Below are 19055 nucleotides of genomic sequence, written 5' to 3'. Positions count from 1 at the left end.
AGCCGCCACATGGTCAAGCACCCATACTTTTGTAAAACACTACCGTCTGGACGTGGGGGCCAGCCGGGACACTGCCTTTGGGCGGAAAGTTCTGCAAGCAGTGGTCCCTCCCTAAAGCCCGTGATTGTTGGTATTCCTCCATGTGTATGCTGTCAGGATGACGAGGGGAAGACAGGAATTAGGTTTACCTGTTAATTCCTTTTCTGGAGTCATCCTGACAGCATAGGGGCTTTTCCCTCCCCTTCAGTTATCCTTCTCTACGTGAAGTAACGTATTGTACTATAAGTTTCGTTATTAAAAATGAGTGATTAAGCAAAGCCGGGTCACTGTAGTTATTTGGTACACACTGGTGAGCTGGTGGCGGGAGGTGCCTTTTGTATGTTTTTCCGCTTCCTGTCCCAACAGGGGTCCAGTGGACATCCTCCATGTGTATGCTGTCAGGATGACTCCAGAAAAGGAATTAACAGGTAAACCTAATTCCTGTCTTTTGGTATAACGTACCAAAAACGTAATCTTTCTCGTCGCGTTCATTGGGGGACACAGCACCCTCCCCTTACTTTGAAATAGCGGTTGCTGGAACTTTCTGTTCTTCGGTCACAGATGGCGTTATATTAGTCCAGAATATTTATGTATATTTTTTATGTGAAGATGTATTTTTTTGTCGTACTCCGACTGGCTACTCCTACAGCTTGCATACAAACTGATTAGCTGAGTGCCTGCAGGGGGAATATAGCCGGTGGGAGGGGCTAACACTGTTTGCTTAGTGTTGCCTCCTAGTGGCAGTGGCTATATCCCATGGTCTGGCTGTGTCCCCCAATAAATGCGCCGAGAAAGAGATTTTACGGTAAGTTAGACCAAAAATATCTGTTTTAGCTACAGGTCAAAGTCTTGTATAGCTGCTTCGGCTCGCTTATCTAGATGACACTGCCAAAAGAAACACCCTCGTTAAGAGCTCATGCTATGACATCAATGATTCCTTATGTTAAAAACAAGATGACAAAGCAGAACTAATGTTCTGCAACCTTCTACAACCCTCCGCGCTGGTTTATGGGCTAGGAAGATAGGTGCACGCTTTGATTTAAAACTATAAAAGTTGCTGCATGATAAAGTAAAGCTGAGATCATTCTGATTACACCAGGCTGAGTGTGACGTCTCATTGATTTCCAACAGCTGCTATCATTTTATAACAAATTTGACACAGGCTAGTATTATCTGTTTCTCTGTCTTATTGCGACAACACAACGCACAGTCTCCCGCGATTTTCACACTCGTGTGAAACCGGTCTGAAGAGTAGAAAAAATATACACTTATATCCTCAACTGTTTCTCCTCTGTAACTCCTGCAATTGTATATTCTTTTGGGGATTTTTGTGGTTTTAGTATTGGTTCACATTTCTCTTCAGGTGCTTACACAATAGGATCAAGGATGGAGAAGTACTGGAACAAGATGGCGGAGAAAATATTAAATCTCACCCTAGAGATAATCTTCCAGCTTCCTGCAGAGGTGAGAGATGCCGATGTCACATTACATCATTCTTATCTATGGTAATAACAGATGATGTCGCCAGAGAAGGGGGAGATTCTGATGACCTCACATTACATCATTCTTATATATGGTAATAACAGATGATGTCACCAGAGAAGGGGGAGATTCTGATGACCTCACATTACATCATTCTTATATATGGTAACTAGCGTACCCGTCGCGCGTTGCTGCGAAGACAGACATACATACATACTTCGTAATTGCTTTCATGATTGTGTCATATACAATGCGTTGTTCTGGAACCAATTTTGGAAGATTCTTTTCAACAAATGTACCCAAATCATCGACATCGAAGTGTGTTTCACGTTGCAAATCACGATCATAAGCGTTATTTGCAGCTCGATTCGGTGCACACATTCCCAACTGCACCAATCTTTTGTTAGCGATTGCCAAACATATATCCTCGATCGAAACTAACGCCTCATTATACACGTTTGTTGTGAATTGCATGTCCGGATTCGTTGCTCGCAAACGACGTAGGATGTCTTCACTCATGTAATCTTTGTATTTTTCCCAAAGATCTTTCGGATTGGATGGGAAACACGTTGTCAATATTATCGCAAATAACGTGCGTATTTGCTGTGGTTGAGCAGTATTCGATGCATCATTGAGTGCTGTGTCCCAATGGGCATCGTTTTCAATAAGCTTTAATTGTTGGCAAGCTTCTCGATAGGTCGCACATACTTCACCATTTACTGTTCTCAGTTCTTGGAAGGATTTCGGTCCACGCACCCGTCGCGCGTTGCTGCGAAGACAGACATACATACATACATTCGTTTTTATATATCTAGATGATGGCAGCAGCGACCACTGAGATTTTGTAGGCTGCTGCTTCCCCCTTGCAGGCTGAATAAAATAGCCGTTGTGTGGAACATCCAATTTATCCGGCTGCTGTGGCTTCTTGGGAAGATAGCCTAGTACTTGTTTACCCACTTCCAACTCTAATGGTAATTGGCTGGCGTGCTCTAGTGGTTCCAAGCTGTACGTGTCATAATAGAGCCTTAATGACATCACAATGCAGCTTTATAGAACATGTTGGACGCTAATTCTTTTGCGCATAGAATTGAATAATCGAGTTGGGACCCATTAGCGTTTCCTATTTATGACATATTCAATGCCTGTGCCAAATTTCAAGTTTCTATGTGAGAAAATTCATTCCGTACGTAAAATTTGGAGGCTAATTGTTTTGCGCATAGAATCTCGAATAATCGAGTTGGGACCCATTAGCGTTTCCTAGAGGAGGAGGTCATCTGTTTAATATATTAGTATATGAGCAGGAGGTCTCACAATGCAGCTTTATAGAACATGTTGGGGCATGTTCAAGGGCGTCCGATGTTGATGACATCAGTGATGACATCACAATAGCAGGTGGCTTACTTATTCGATCTACGTGGGGGGGGGGTGTAACTTTCGACGACGCTCGCGCGCCATTTATCGTAGGATATTTGTACTATGCCTATAATCTTCCCAGGAGTGTACTTAACAACTTCCCAAAGTTTCATGGCGATCGGATGAATGGTGTAGTAGCGCATAAAGGACAAACAGACACGCACGCAGACACGCACGCACGCACGCACGCACGCAGACAGACATACATTCAATTTTATATATATAGATTTTATATATATAGATGTTGGACGCTAATTCTTTTGCGCATAGAATTGAATAATCGAGTTGGGACCCATTAGCGTTTCCTATTTATGACATATTCAATGCCTGTGCCAAATTTCAAGTTTCTATGTGAGAAAATTCATTCCGTACGTAAAATTTGGAGGCTAATTGTTTTGCGCATAGAATCTCGAATAATCGAGTTGGGACCCATTAGCGTTTCCTAGAGGAGGAGGTCATCTGTTTAATATATTAGTACTAGCGTACCCGTCGCGCGTTGCTGCGAAGACAGACATACATACATACTTCGTAATTGCTTTCATGATTGTGTCATATACAATGCGTTGTTCTGGAACCAATTTTGGAAGATTCTTTTCAACAAATGTACCCAAATCATCGACATCGAAGTGTGTTTCACGTTGCAAATCACGATCATAAGCGTTATTTGCAGCTCGATTCGGTGCACACATTCCCAACTGCACCAATCTTTTGTTAGCGATTGCCAAACATATATCCTCGATCGAAACTAACGCCTCATTATACACGTTTGTTGTGAATTGCATGTCCGGATTCGTTGCTCGCAAACGACGTAGGATGTCTTCACTCATGTAATCTTTGTATTTTTCCCAAAGATCTTTCGGATTGGATGGGAAACACGTTGTCAATATTATCGCAAATAACGTGCGTATTTGCTGTGGTTGAGCAGTATTCGATGCATCATTGAGTGCTGTGTCCCAATGGGCATCGTTTTCAATAAGCTTTAATTGTTGGCAAGCTTCTCGATAGGTCGCACATACTTCACCATTTACTGTTCTCAGTTCTTGGAAGGATTTCGGTCCACGCACCCGTCGCGCGTTGCTGCGAAGACAGACATACATACATACATTCGTTTTTATATATCTAGATGATGGCAGCAGCGACCACTGAGATTTTGTAGGCTGCTGCTTCCCCCTTGCAGGCTGAATAAAATAGCCGTTGTGTGGAACATCCAATTTATCCGGCTGCTGTGGCTTCTTGGGAAGATAGCCTAGTACTTGTTTACCCACTTCCAACTCTAATGGTAATTGGCTGGCGTGCTCTAGTGGTTCCAAGCTGTACGTGTCATAATAGAGCCTTAATGACATCACAATGCAGCTTTATAGAACATGTTGGACGCTAATTCTTTTGCGCATAGAATTGAATAATCGAGTTGGGACCCATTAGCGTTTCCTATTTATGACATATTCAATGCCTGTGCCAAATTTCAAGTTTCTATGTGAGAAAATTCATTCCGTACGTAAAATTTGGAGGCTAATTGTTTTGCGCATAGAATCTCGAATAATCGAGTTGGGACCCATTAGCGTTTCCTAGAGGAGGAGGTCATCTGTTTAATATATTAGTATATGAGCAGGAGGTCTCACAATGCAGCTTTATAGAACATGTTGGGGCATGTTCAAGGGCGTCCGATGTTGATGACATCAGTGATGACATCACAATAGCAGGTGGCTTACTTATTCGATCTACGTGGGGGGGGGGGTGTAACTTTCGACGACGCTCGCGCGCCATTTATCGTAGGATATTTGTACTATGCCTATAATCTTCCCAGGAGTGTACTTAACAACTTCCCAAAGTTTCATGGCGATCGGATGAATGGTGTAGTAGCGCATAAAGGACAAACAGACACGCACGCAGACACGCACGCACGCACGCAGACAGACATACATTCAATTTTATATATATAGATGTTGGACGCTAATTCTTTTGCGCATAGAATTGAATAATCGAGTTGGGACCCATTAGCGTTTCCTATTTATGACATATTCAATGCCTGTGCCAAATTTCAAGTTTCTATGTGAGAAAATTCATTCCGTACGTAAAATTTGGAGGCTAATTGTTTTGCGCATAGAATCTCGAATAATCGAGTTGGGACCCATTAGCGTTTCCTAGAGGAGGAGGTCATCTGTTTAATATATTAGTATATGAGCAGGAGGTCTCACAATGCAGCTTTATAGAACATGTTGGGGCATGTTCAAGGGCGTCCGATGTTGATGACATCAGTGATGACATCACAATAGCAGGTGGCTTACTTATTCGATCTACGTGGGGGGGGGGGGCGTAACTTTCGACGACGCTCGCGCGCCATTTATCGTAGGATATTTGTACTATGCCTATAATCTTCCCAGGAGTGTACTTAACAACTTCCCAAAGTTTCATGGCGATCGGATGAATGGTGTAGTAGCGCATAAAGGACAAACAGACACGCACGCAGACACGCACGCACGCACGCAGACAGACATACATTCAATTTTATATATATAGAAAATTTGGAGGCTAATTGTTTTGCGCATAGAATCTCGAATAATCGAGTTGGGACCCATTAGCGTTTCCTAGAGGAGGAGGTCATCTGTTTAATATATTAGTATATGAGCAGGAGGTCTCACAATGCAGCTTTATAGAACATGTTGGGGCATGTTCAAGGGCGTCCGATGTTGATGACATCAGTGATGACATCACAATAGCAGGTGGCTTACTTATTCGATCTACGTGGGGGGGGGGCGTAACTTTCGACGACGCTCGCGCGCCATTTATTGTAGGATATTTGTACTATGCCTATAATCTTCCCAGGAGTGTACTTAACAACTTCCCAAAGTTTCATGGCGATCGGATGAATGGTGTAGTAGCGCATAAAGGACAAACAGACACGCACGCAGACACGCACGCACGCACGCACGCAGACAGACATACATTCAATTTTATATATATAGATATGAGCAGGAGGTCTCACAATGCAGCTTTATAGAACATGTTGGGGCATGTTCAAGGGCGTCCGATGTTGATGACATCAGTGATGACATCACAATAGCAGGTGGCTTACTTATTCGATCTACGTGGGGGGGGGGCGTAACTTTCGACGACGCTCGCGCGCCATTTATCGTAGGATATTTGTACTATGCCTATAATCTTCCCAGGAGTGTACTTAACAACTTCCCAAAGTTTCATGGCGATCGGATGAATGGTGTAGTAGCGCATAAAGGACAAACAGACACGCACGCAGACACGCACGCACGCACGCACGCACGCAGACAGACATACATTCAATTTTATATATATAGAAAATTTGGAGGCTAATTGTTTTGCGCATAGAATCTCGAATAATCGAGTTGGGACCCATTAGCGTTTCCTAGAGGAGGAGGTCATCTGTTTAATATATTAGTATATGAGCAGGAGGTCTCACAATGCAGCTTTATAGAACATGTTGGGGCATGTTCAAGGGCGTCCGATGTTGATGACATCAGTGATGACATCACAATAGCAGGTGGCTTACTTATTCGATCTACGTGGGGGGGGGGGCGTAACTTTCGACGACGCTCGCGCGCCATTTATCGTAGGATATTTGTACTATGCCTATAATCTTCCCAGGAGTGTACTTAACAACTTCCCAAAGTTTCATGGCGATCGGATGAATGGTGTAGTAGCGCATAAAGGACAAACAGACACGCACGCACGCACGCACGCAGACAGACATACATTCAATTTTATATATATAGATAACAGATGATGTCACCAGAGAAGGGGGAGATTCTGATGACCTCACATTACATCATTCTTATATATGGTAATAACAGATGATGTCACCAGAGAAGGGGGAGATTCTGATGATATCACATTACATCATTCTTATCTATGGTAATAACAGATGATGTCACTGGAGAGGGTAGAGATTCTGATGATGTCACATTACATCATTCTTATCAGTGGTAATAACAGATGATTTCACTGGAAGGGGGGGAGAGTTTCTGATGATGTCACAATACATTATGCTTATCTATGGCAATAACATGATATGGCTGGAGAGGGGAGAGATTCTGATAATGTCATATTACATCATTCTTATCTATGGTAGTGACAGATAATATGAATGAAGAGGTGATGGACTCTAGAAATGTCTATAGTAATATTTATTACTGTCTTTTCATATACAGGATTACACAGTAGTGAAGAAGACCCCTAGTGATCGCTGTCAGGCCCCTGGGTGTGATGGATGGGAGAGACACCTGAGCACATTCATGGGGTCCCCACCTCACCCCCTCATGCATGAGGACATCAATGTACAGAAGATTCTAGAACTCGCCAACAAGATGATTGAGCTGCTGACTGGAGAGGTGACGCTACAGGGAATGCTGGGACATTATACAGTAACAGCACTGGAGGCTTCTGGGTAATGACTGTATATTGTGTTGTCAGGTTCCTATAAGGTGTCAGGATGTCGCTGTCTATTTCTCCATGGAGGAGTGGGAGTATTTAGAAGGACACAAGGATCTGTACAAGGACACCATGATTGATAGCCACCAGCCGCTCCCATCACCAGGTATTAGACAGGACTAAATACACGGGGACTTTATTATCTGTATGTAAAGAATGACTTCAGTGTCTGTCTGTGTTTCCTCCAGTTCCATCCAGCAAGAGAAGCCCACCAGAGAGATGTCCCTGTCCTCTTCTTCCACAGGACCACCAGGTAGATGGAGATGTCCTTCTGATCTGTAGAAGGCTGTGAAGCTCTTGTCTTCAGTCTTATTAGATGTCTTCTACTAGTGTGATGAGACCGGTGGAGATGGAAGGATTACCGATGACCAGAGACATTACATGTTGTCTGGATCTTCTCCCAGTTTTCTGGCGGTGGAGACTGCTGGTGGGAATAAGGAGCCAACAGGTTGGATTTATATCTATCTGCTCCTTTATTACCCCCGAGACAAACAGCGGATGTGTCTGGTAGACGCTGATCTCCTCCACTGAGACAACGTGCAGTGTGTGTAGCCATGCTGGATATATGTGTGTTTGAGGTCCCTGAGGGGTAATTGAGCCACCATCTAATATATATCCAGCTTCTAGCCCTGCAGCTATGTGGCTCAGATAACTACTCCTGTCAGGCTATATTTGGTCATCATGATGATTAAAGGGGTTGTCCCGCGCCGAAACGGGTTTTTTTTTTTTTTTTAAACCCCCCCCCCCCCCCCCCCCCCCGTTCGGCGCGAGACAACCCCGATGCAGGGGTTAAAAAAACCACCCGCACAGCGCTTACCTGAATCCCGGCGGTCCGGCGTCTTCATACTCACCTGCTGAAGATGGCCGCCGGGATCCTCTGTCTTCATGGACCGCAGGGCTTCTGTGCGGTCCATTGCCGATTCCAGCCTCCTGATTGGCTGGAATCGGCACGTGACGGGGCGGAGCTACACGGAGCCCCATTCAGAAAAGAAGAAGACCCGGACTGCGCAAGCGCGGCTAATTTGGCCATCGGAGGGCGAAAATTAGTCGGCACCATGGAGACGAGGACGCTAGCAACGGAGCAGGTAAGTATAAAACTTTTTATAACTTCTGTATGGCTCATAATTAATGCACAATGTACATTACAAAGTGCATTAATATGGCCATACAGAAGTGTATAGACCCACTTGCTGCCTCGGGACAACCCCTTTAAGGATCTTTTCTTGTCATGTAAAACCTTCCACATGACTTCTCCAACCATCTGCTGACTTTTACAATATTTGTCTCACAGCTTTTATATCAGGATGAAGATCTGACCGATATTAATACTACAGAGACAAATGGGAGGGGCGACCAGCAGTGTGAAGTGGAGATTCCTACAGGTAACCGCCCAGGTGAGTAGTAACCACTAAATACAGCAGAGAGGAGTCACAGATTCTCCTCAGTCAGCGGCTGCAGATATGTTATTCTGTGGTCTGTGGGATTATTGGGGATGACAGATCCTGCAGTCCGGGCCCCGTTCTCCCAGCTGATTCATCCTGTAAGACTGTTAGTGGAAGTAGATATCTGAGACTGCAGTCCCCCAGTCATCAGGGCATTATGACTACTAACCTGCAGTAATTTGACCATTTTGGATGACCATCATTCTAAAAATTATTTATATATAATCTTTCATGCTGTCTGATAGAGACTGTCTGCCAAACATCATCTGTCACGTTCGATTTTTTTTCATCTGTTGTTCGCAAAATATACATGTGTGGCATGGTCAGACACATAGAGCTTATCATTTGTCACTTTGCACAAGACCTCTCGCTGATCTGCCAGTTTAATGTGACATGCTGACGGTCAGAACATTCATATGAATGATTGGACATACAATTAATTGGAATCATTCTGGGCAATCCTTATCTCATGTGCATGACCAATGTAACATTTAAGGCCTAAATACACACAACAATTGTCATTTGAATAAACGACTCGGTGACTTTTTTTTCCTTTCAAATGATTAGTGTTTACAATCATTGAAATCCTCACTGTCACAGAGAGTAGAGGAGAGAGACGATAGTTCTAACAGTTACATCCAGTTTGTCTGGGCAGAGTCCGATCACTCTAGCGGAATTGCGGGTGTGGAGTCACCAGACTGCAGGTGGTTTTGTAACCAGCTTTCACAGTGTCCTGCTCATGCAGACCAAAAGCACAATTCTTCCCCCTGATCTGGTCTAACACACTCCTGCACTCTACAATGCCGCTCACATACATACTACCACCACCAGATTATTCTTCAGGCAGACACTGGATTGGATTACCACCATAATTTCTTTGAAGTATGAATTGTTTTAAAACAGACAAGGCTTAACTAACAAATTACAGATTTATTCTAAAAATACTAGCAGCGCAAATATATATATACACATACACACACACACAGGATTTTCAAAAAGGTTGTTACATGGGAGTATAAGGGTATACAGGCATACACACACAAACAGTACTAAAAATAAGCAGGGATAATTTACCTGAAAAATACCAGGCTGGGGGTTGGTTCAAGTCCTGGTAGTGCGTAGTCACAGGAACAATGGGCAGCCCTTCGCCTAAGCAAATCTCCGAAGTCTAACACATGGAAGAGGGATCCCCTATGCTTTAAGGTCTTCTTGGACCACACCTGCTCCGGCATCCTTTCGACATCACTGAGGGGTGTGTTGAATATATGCGGAGCCAACTTTGATGGAAACTCAACTTAATTTTTAGGCCATATTTCCAGAGGAGGCGCTCCTATGGGAAAATAATGGCTACCATACTGCATATCCTAATCCCAGCTATCTGGCAGTATCAAACACGATATGCAGCTGATGAACTACGCACCTAGACTGCTTGGTTGGTTCTGAGGATCGCATGACAGCGGGATTGGATGCGTTGGGTCCGCTGCGCCATCCTGCTCATAAAAATATAACCGCTATTGCGCTTGGACCTTCTGTTGATCCATAATCCCCATTATGGATTTTCCCCATGATCTACCATTGCTTCTGGCTGGCTTGAGCCTACTCCATATCCTCGTGGACGAGCTGTGTCAACGCCTGCATCTTATTGCGCAGCTGCACGACATAGTTAACGATGGACATGCTATAGGTGGGCACTTCTCCTTTTCATGCTTCTTTTACCAGAGTCAGGGGTCCCCGTACCTGCTTTCCATACTAGAGCTCAAAGAGTGAGAATCCTGTTGAGGCCTGAAGTATCTCTAGGCAAAAAGCAGATGAGGGAGGTAACGCTCCCAGTCAGGTCCGTCTGACTTAACTAACTAACATCTTCAGCATTTGATTCAGAGTGCCATTGAATCGCTCATACAGGCCATTAGTCTGGGGGTAGTACAGGCTGGCTAGCAGATGTTGCACCTGCATCCTTGTATAGAGACACCGCATGAGACTTGACATAAACTGGATCTGATATGTAAGCATCTCTTTCGGAAATCCTACATGCGAAAATATGTCTATTAAGACGTCGGTCACCTTCTCAGCCCGTACGGAGGACAGGACCTTGGCCTCAGGATATCGTGTGGCATAGTCAACCACCGTCAGGATGAAGCATTTCCAAGAGCTGCTGGGAAGGGCCAGGGACCCAATCAGATCCACAGCAACCCTCTGGAAAGGCTTGTCGATGACTGGGAAAGAGTTCACCTGAGGGCCTGCGCTGCCTTGATCCCGATTTATAGCTTGCTCTCCTAGGGAGCCATCCATGTCTGGCTCAGAGTCCATGATGGGCTGGTGCTGGGCATCATCCTCTTGCAGCAACTCAGTCATCTGGCCCTTCAGCTTCACGGCCGTCTGGCTCCTAGTTGACATCTCCGCTGTTGCTTGACAAATAAAAGGGAGATAGAAAAAAAAGAATGGGGGGTGAGCATGGGGGACAGTCTGAGGGTACACACAGTATGTCCTTACTAAAAAAAAATATATACATATATTTGCACGTTTGGTAGTGTTTATGTGTAAAGTGGACATGGCTAAGATCTAAGAACAGAGAAGTTGATGATTGTTTGCTCCAGTGGGCCTGTGTATATGCAGAGAATCTCTACGTGGGTGGTTTTTAATTAGTGCAAATAAAAAGCCATTGTCTATTGTGGCAGTGTGTGGATTGGCTTTTAAATGAGTCCTTGTGTTTAGCTGGGTAACAACCCCTTCTGTCAAATTGTTGGAACACCTGCTGTTTAAACCTAATGATAAGCGAGCGAACTAGCAACTACTTTTTATGCAGGCTGAAACTGAGTGACCAATTACAAGTGAACAAATAGTGCACAAAGACTTTGTGTTCACACATGACGCTTAGCACTCACTTTCACTTATAGTTATAACACTATTAATGCATCTCGCACTAGCGGATTACTGCCCTGATGGGTTGCAGGGCAGTAATCACTATTCCGAATAGTTAACAGGGCTTGTAAAGAGAGATTATACCACAAGGGAAAGTACAGCAAGAAGTCACTGAGGCAAACCCTTCTTGAATCTAGAATCTAACTTTTATGAGAAAAATTATAGTCTGCAAACTCCTTAGAAAAACCATCTTTTAGAATTATCAAGAACACGATAAAGGAAGGACCTCTCCTACCCTCTTATTTTCCTAATCCTCCCTGTCTTATGCTGAGTTACTGTACTTTTCATCCACTTCCGATGGAAACAGCTGATCCCGGTTGTTGGACGCCCACCAATCTGATGTTGATGATCTATCCTGAGGATAGGTCATCAGTAAAATAGACCCCTGGAAATCCCCTCTAAGCTGGTCATACACATTCACTAACTGTGAGCAAAACTGTCAACCTCCTATACACATGGACACTCAGCCTCACATCATTGGGGCAATTTACTAAGCCAGGTTTTTGCAACATTGGGCTTAGCATTATTTCCTACTGTTCACAGTGCGCTAAATACATGAGGTATGCCAGCTGATGTTTTTGGGGAAAGTTCTGTTTGACTCTAAGGATTTTTTTTTACGGATTTTCAGTTTTTGCCTATCTTAAGATTGAAATTGTCACGTACCAAGTACAGGAAAGGGGAACGATACCTATCGATCCCACCTCTGTCCCCTTCCTTACTGATCAACTATTCCAAGCGCACTTGCCGCTACCAACCGTCACAGCAGAGCCTCAATCGATCATTCTAGGGAGATTGCAAGCTTGGGGTCATTAGAATACAGGCAGATTTGTATCCAGCTTTCCTGTGTCCTGCCACATGCAAACCGAAAGCACAAATCACAGCCTGATCCATTCCAACTCACTCCAGAGATCTACAGTGTCCATACAGCTGCCATTACCAGTTTCTTATCGGTAAACTGGAACACGATTTATGAATTATGAACACAATTTTCAGAGGAATGATTCATTTTTTTTTAAACGGACAAGGCTGACTTTTAAATTGCCGATTTTATCTAGAAAAGATCTAGCAGTGCAAATATATACATGTACAAATATATATACAAAAAGGGTTGTTGCATGGGAGAATAAGGAAACACAGTATGAATACACAACAAGACAGATTTTTAAAATAAACAGGGGAAAAAATAAAAGAAATATACTGGATTTGGATATTGGTCCCATGTTCCAATAAATTTCTCACTGTGGCAGAAGAATCAATCATTATTAGGATACTTTTCACTGGAAAGAGTCCTATCTCTTAATTAAAAAGTAATCGTTAATGAAAAATCCTAAAACACTTGGAGCCAGGCTTCCAAAACTAGACGCACAAACTCTTTACCAAAGGCAACGTTCATTAAAAAGGAAGTGCAGTATATGACTGATTCCTAAAGCACCCTAAAGCGATGCTTAATCAATTTGGTTCCTCCATATGTGGAAGCCTTTTGCCAATTTTTAGTCTGATTTTACGGTCCTTGGATTACATTCCTGACCTTGGATATGCTTATTGGACCACGCCATTTAACATCTGCCTACCCTGATAAAGACTGTTTATCGTATTGAACCTGTTCTGCTAGCACTGACTTCTTGTCTGATTTTCATAGTGAAGTTCAGTATATGCTGCCAGCCCTGATCTCAGCTTGTCTTCTGGTTATATCTGCATTCACACTCTCAGATACCATGCCTTAAACTTCTGTAGCATCAGTTGTCACAGAACTAAGACTAATTCTGCATGTAATGGCTTGGAAACTCCACAGAAAAGACCAAATTCCAATTGGAGGGTTAAAGTGTGAAAATCAGAGTTCTCCAGGTGCTGCATCCAAAAGCCAAATCAGTGTGTGGAAAAACAGGTCCACATTTGCTTTCTGAAAAGGCCATTCGAACAAGGTTTACTCAAGGCAAGGAAACAATTTTTATCTTGGATGTTCTACCCTACTTGTAAAGCCTACTTTCGGGGGTGTGAGGAGAGACAGGTGTCCCTCCATAGGGTTTTCTCTCCTTCTGAACTTGTCCTTCCTTCTGTCTTGCCTGGATGCAGAAATAGCCCTCATTTCCCTCATTTTTTTCTAATGGTCTTTACCCTCTGAGTTCTTTCTCAAAATGTTTCTCCAAGACGATGCACATACAGTTCCTCTGTACACACTTCCTACATACCTTTGGGACCTCAATTTGGTATTGGATGCTCTCAAGTCTTCCACCTCTAATCCTTTTAGGAATATCTCCTTGCAACTCATTTCTTGGTAGGTGGCCTTGTAGGTTATGATAACCTCAATCCAAAGGGTCTCTAAGTTAGTGGCTCCTTCTTGCTTTTCTACCTTCCTGATTCTTCATCAGGGCAAGGGATTTTACCCCCAATGCCATCTCATCTTACTGAAGTTGTTTCCGGCTTCCTTTCTTTTAACAAAGAAATTCTATTGCCATCCTTTAGTTTCTCTCCGTCCCATCCCACGGAGGTGTCATTACATAAACTGTACGTCATGAGTGCCATTTGTCTGCATTTGGCAGCCACATCTTCCTTCATGCGATCGGACTCTTTCTGTCTGGACGGTTGACGAGGGGGGTTTCCAGATTCAAATGTGACCATATGTCACATTACCTCAGCCTTTCTAGAGCTTACCGACTCAAGGGTCAAGATTCACCCTTCAGGATTATATCTGCATATACCCATTCACTGGGTACCGTGAGCAGTGCAGCACCAGGCCTTGGCCCCTCAGCTTTGCAGAGCTGCCACCAGTTCTTCTGTCTACATCTTTGCATAAGCAGATGTGGGTCTTGGTCATAAGACTTTGCAGGCAGCTGGGGCTCAGCATTCCGCCTGAAAATTCTCATTCTATTTCCCACTCCAGGGACTGCTTTAGGACATTCCATAATCTTAAATCCCCTAACAAAGCAACTGAGAAAAGAGGATTTTTGTCTTATTGTAATATACTTTCTTGTAGTCTTTTTTTCTTTCTTGTTATTATGCGCTTCTGTGTTGTAGCATGATCTGTTTTTTTTTTTAAGCTTGTGCTTCTACTACTGACATACAGACTATTTAGTCAAGTGCCTGCGTCTTCAGTGAATATCATTAGAAAGGGATTATACTGTTAGAGCTAATGCCCACGTATGGATTTCTGCCGCGTTTTACGCAGCTGAAATCCATGGCGTATTCCCGCAGTTATTAGGTTCCATTGAACCTTATAGCTTTCCGCATTTCAATGGTCACGCTGCGGAATTCCGCAGCATGAAAGAAATTACGGCATGCTCTGATTGCTGCCGGAAAACACATGGACGGCTTTCATTGTAGTCAATGGAATCTGTCTATTACGTGATACTTCCGCTGTGAGAACAGTGGAAGTATCACGTGATTACACATCACCACCCACTGTTGATGCGGTATGCACTGTACTGAGCATGTGCACCGGCACGCCGAACAGGACTCGTGCGGCGGATCCAGAGAGGTGAGTATGGGGTCTATAGGCTGTGATAATCCGCTGGCAGAGTCCGACACGGTCATGGGCATGAGGCCTTAGGCAAAAATCCTTTTATTTACCTTGAGCTTGCTGATCTACCATAAGGTTTTAGAACTTGTTTATGCTGATTTTGTTTTGACCAACTCCAGAAACACAGATTGCAATAAGATTATTTAAAGTTTTTACTTTTATCATTATATTTTGTATTAACTTCAAATAAATAGAATTGCTTTTCCCCACTTCTACCCTAAATGATAAAGTGCATGTAACTGTCAGTGAGTGTGTGAGATGCACATCACCTTATAGCAGTGATTCTCCATTGAGCATTAACTAGAATAATGATGACACATACTGATACATGGACCTATGAAGATGGAGGCTTCACCACAGAACAGGGAAACTGCAAAATAATAACTTGTGGCCAAACATCATGATTTACTGCTACTCACCGTACGGTCTTCTGTTAGATTGTGATCTGTTACTTATTTAATAAATGCTATGTGATGTATAATTTGCTATGAAATGTTTGTATAAAAATGTTAAAAATATCTATATAAATTAGTTATTTCAATAAGAGATGGTAAAAATCAACTTTTTCCTTGGCAGATGACAGTATTAGGAACTCAAAGGAGCATCTGATGTTTGATTGTAAAGCAGAGGGTTGTGAAGATACATATGAAGAGCCTGCCATTATCCCAGTTATCCCCTCAGCCCATCACAGCAAAGATCCATCATCTGATCCTCTTACACAGGTCCCATCTTCTGATTCATCACAGACTGATGAGCAGAAGAAAAGTCACAAAAGGGAAAGACATCAAAGAGCCCACACAAGTGAAAAGCCATTTCCATGTTCAGAATGTGGGAAATGTTTTGTAGTGAAAAGAAAGCTTGTTCAACATTTGAGAACTCACACAGGAGAGAAGCCCTTTTCATGTTCAGAATGTGGGAAATGTTTTTCAGCGAAATCAGATCTTGTTCAACATTTGAGATCTCACACAGGAGAGAAGCCATTTTCATGTTCAGAATGTGGGAAATGTTTTGGAGTTAAATCAAATCTTGTCCGACATCAGGGAAGTCACACAGGGAGGAATACATTTCCATGTTCAGAATGTGGAAAATGTTTTGTAAGAAAATCATATCTTGTTGAACATTTGAGATCTCACACAGGAGAGAAGCCCTTTTCATGTTCAGAATGTGGGAAATGTTTTTCATGGAAAGCAAATCTTGTTCAACATTTGAGAACTCACACAGGAGAGAAGCCATTTTCATGTTCAGAATGTGGGAAATGTTTTGTAGTGAAAACAAAGCTTGTTCAACATTTGAAAACTCACACAGGAGAGAAGCCATTTTCATGTATAGAATGTGGTAAATTTTTTGAAAATGAAAAATCACTAGTTGCACATCAGAGAAGTCACACAGGGGAGAAGCCATTTTCATGTTCAGAATGTGGAAAATGTTTTGGACATAAACAAAACCTTGTCAGACATCAGAGACTTCACACAGGGGAGAAGCCATTTTCTTGTTCAGAATGTGGGAAATGTTTTAGATATAAACAACAACTTGCCATACATCAGAGAAGTCACACAGGGGAGAAGCCATTTTCTTGTTTAGAATGTGGGAAATGTTTTGGAATGAAATCACATCTTCTCACACATCAGAAATGTCACACAGACAAGAAGACCTTTTCATGTTCAGAATGTGGAAAATGTTTTGGAGATAAATCAACACTTGTTGGACATCAGAGTAGTCACACAGGGAAGAAGACCTTTTCATGTTCAGAATGTGGAAAATGTTTTAGAGATCAATCAAAAGTTGTCATACATCAGAGAACTCACACAGGTGAGAAGCCATTTTCATGTTCAGAATGCGGGAAATGTTTTGGAGATAAATCAAATCTTCTCCGACATCAGAGAAGACACACAGGGGGAAATACATTTCCATGTTCAGAATGTGGGAAAGTTTTTGCAGCGGAATCATTTCTTGTTCAACATCAGAAAGTTCACACAGAAAGGAAGACGTTTCCATGTTCAGAATGTGGGAAATGCTATAGATATAGATCACTACTTATCCAACATGAGAGAAGTCACAAGGGAGAGAAGCCATTTTCATGTTCAGAATGTGGGAAATGCTTTTCTTTGAAATCACGCCTTGTCATACATCAGAGAATTCACACAGGAGAGAAGCCATTTCCATGTTCAAAATGTGGCAAATGCTTTTGTACGAAATCAAGTCTTATCAAGCATTATAGAAGTCACACAAGAGAGAAGCCATTTTCATGTTCAGAATGTGGGAAATGCTTTTCTTGGAAATCATATCTTGTATTACACCAGAGACTTCATACAGGAGAGAAGCCATTTTCATGTACAGAATGTGGGAAATGCTTTTATTCGAAATCAAATCTTGTCAAACATTGGAGTACTCACATAGGAGAGAAGCCATTTTCATGTTCAGAATGTGGGAAATGCTTTTCTGAGAAATCATATCTTGTATTACATCAGAGAACTCACACAGGAGAGAAGCCATTTTCATGTTCAGAATGTGGGAAATGCTTTAATTCGAAATCAAGTCTTGTATTACATCAGAGAACTCACACAGGAGATCATCCATTTTCATGTTCAGAATGTGGGAAATGCTTTAATTCGAAATCAAGTCTTGTATTACATCAAAGAACTCACACAGGAGAGAAGCCATTTTCATGTTCAGAATGTGGGAAATGTTTTAGATATAAACAAAAACTTGCCATACATCAGAGACTTCACACAGGAGAGAAGCCATTTTCATGTTCAGAATGTGGGAAATGTTTTAGATATAAACAAAAACTTGCCATACATCAGAGACTTCACACAGGAGAGAAGCCATTTTCATGTTCAGAATGTGGGAAATGTTTTAGATATAAACAACAACTTGCCATACATCAGAGAAGTCACACAGGGGAGAAGCCATTTTCTTGTTTAGAATGTGGGAAATGTTTTGGAATGAAATCACATCTTCTCACACATCAGAAATGTCACACAGACAAGAAGACCTTTTCACGTTTAGAATGTGGGAAATGTTTTGGAGATAAATCAACACTTGTTGGACATCAGAGTAGTCACACAGGGAGGAAGACCTTTTCATGTTCAGAATGTGGAAAATGTTTTAGAGATCAATCAAAAGTTGTCATACATCAGAGAACTCACACAGGTGAGAAGCCATTTTCATGTTCAGAATGCGGGAAATGTTTTGGAGATAAATCAAATCTTCTCCGACATCAGAGAAGACACACAGGGAGAAATACATTTCTGTCAGAACCGGCAACTCTCGGGGCCTCCGTGCCCGCACCACCGGTCCGGCCACCCGGGGTACAGGAGCGCGGCGCAGAGGTACCCCGGTTCTTGTGATCTCCCCGGGCCGCTGTAATACTGGTCGCCGCCGGGTTGCTAGGGAGGCAGCTGGTGCTTCTAGTCGCTTGACTACCAGGCTGGCTTCCCTAGTAACTGTCTGTGCAGTGAGACAGGGCACCGCCCTGATTAGCCCTGCTGCTGTCAGGCTCCCCGCCCCAATCAGCTTCTGGGGCGGGAGCGCTGACAGCATTTAAATAGGTGTGTTTTCCTCTCAGGCCTTGCCAGTGTTAGTTTGGTTCTCCAGCTGCACCCGCGTTTATCCTGACTGCTCTTGTGACCTCGGCTTTTCTGACACCTGCTTTTGGACTTGACTACGTTTTTGCCTGACCCCTCCGTACTGCGTACCCTCTTGTTGCCTACCCGGATTGTCTGACCATTCTACCGTTGCTTGTCTCAGTGTCTGTTTGTCTCCCGTGTCCCGCTTCCCTA

The 19055-nt window shown here is 43.0% G+C and overlaps 1 protein-coding gene across 2 annotated transcripts in view; it reads left to right on the top strand.

Moving 5' to 3' along the window:
- Positions 1-18661, top strand: part of LOC136629097 (zinc finger protein 850-like) — a 47447-nt gene extending 28786 nt beyond the window's left edge. The window contains exons 2-7 of one of the 2 annotated variants that reach the window (XM_066605229.1): positions 1403-1503; positions 7116-7295; positions 7378-7501; positions 7584-7648; positions 8687-8789; positions 15850-18661. In XM_066605229.1, coding sequence (XP_066461326.1) covers positions 1426-1503; positions 7116-7295; positions 7378-7501; positions 7584-7648; positions 8687-8789; positions 15850-18623 — 3324 coding nt within the window. In that variant the 5' untranslated portion in view covers positions 1403-1425 and the 3' untranslated portion in view covers positions 18624-18661. The remainder of the gene's footprint in view (positions 1-1402; positions 1504-7115; positions 7296-7377; positions 7502-7583; positions 7649-8686; positions 8790-15849) is intronic. The other variant, XM_066605230.1, reaches the window with a different exon arrangement.
- Positions 18662-19055: the final 394 nt, after the last annotated feature.

Source organism: Eleutherodactylus coqui, chromosome 5 (genome assembly GCF_035609145.1).
Source record: "Eleutherodactylus coqui strain aEleCoq1 chromosome 5, aEleCoq1.hap1, whole genome shotgun sequence".
NCBI lineage: Eukaryota > Metazoa > Chordata > Amphibia > Anura > Eleutherodactylidae > Eleutherodactylus > Eleutherodactylus coqui.
This window is presented reverse-complemented; position numbering and strand designations above follow the sequence as displayed.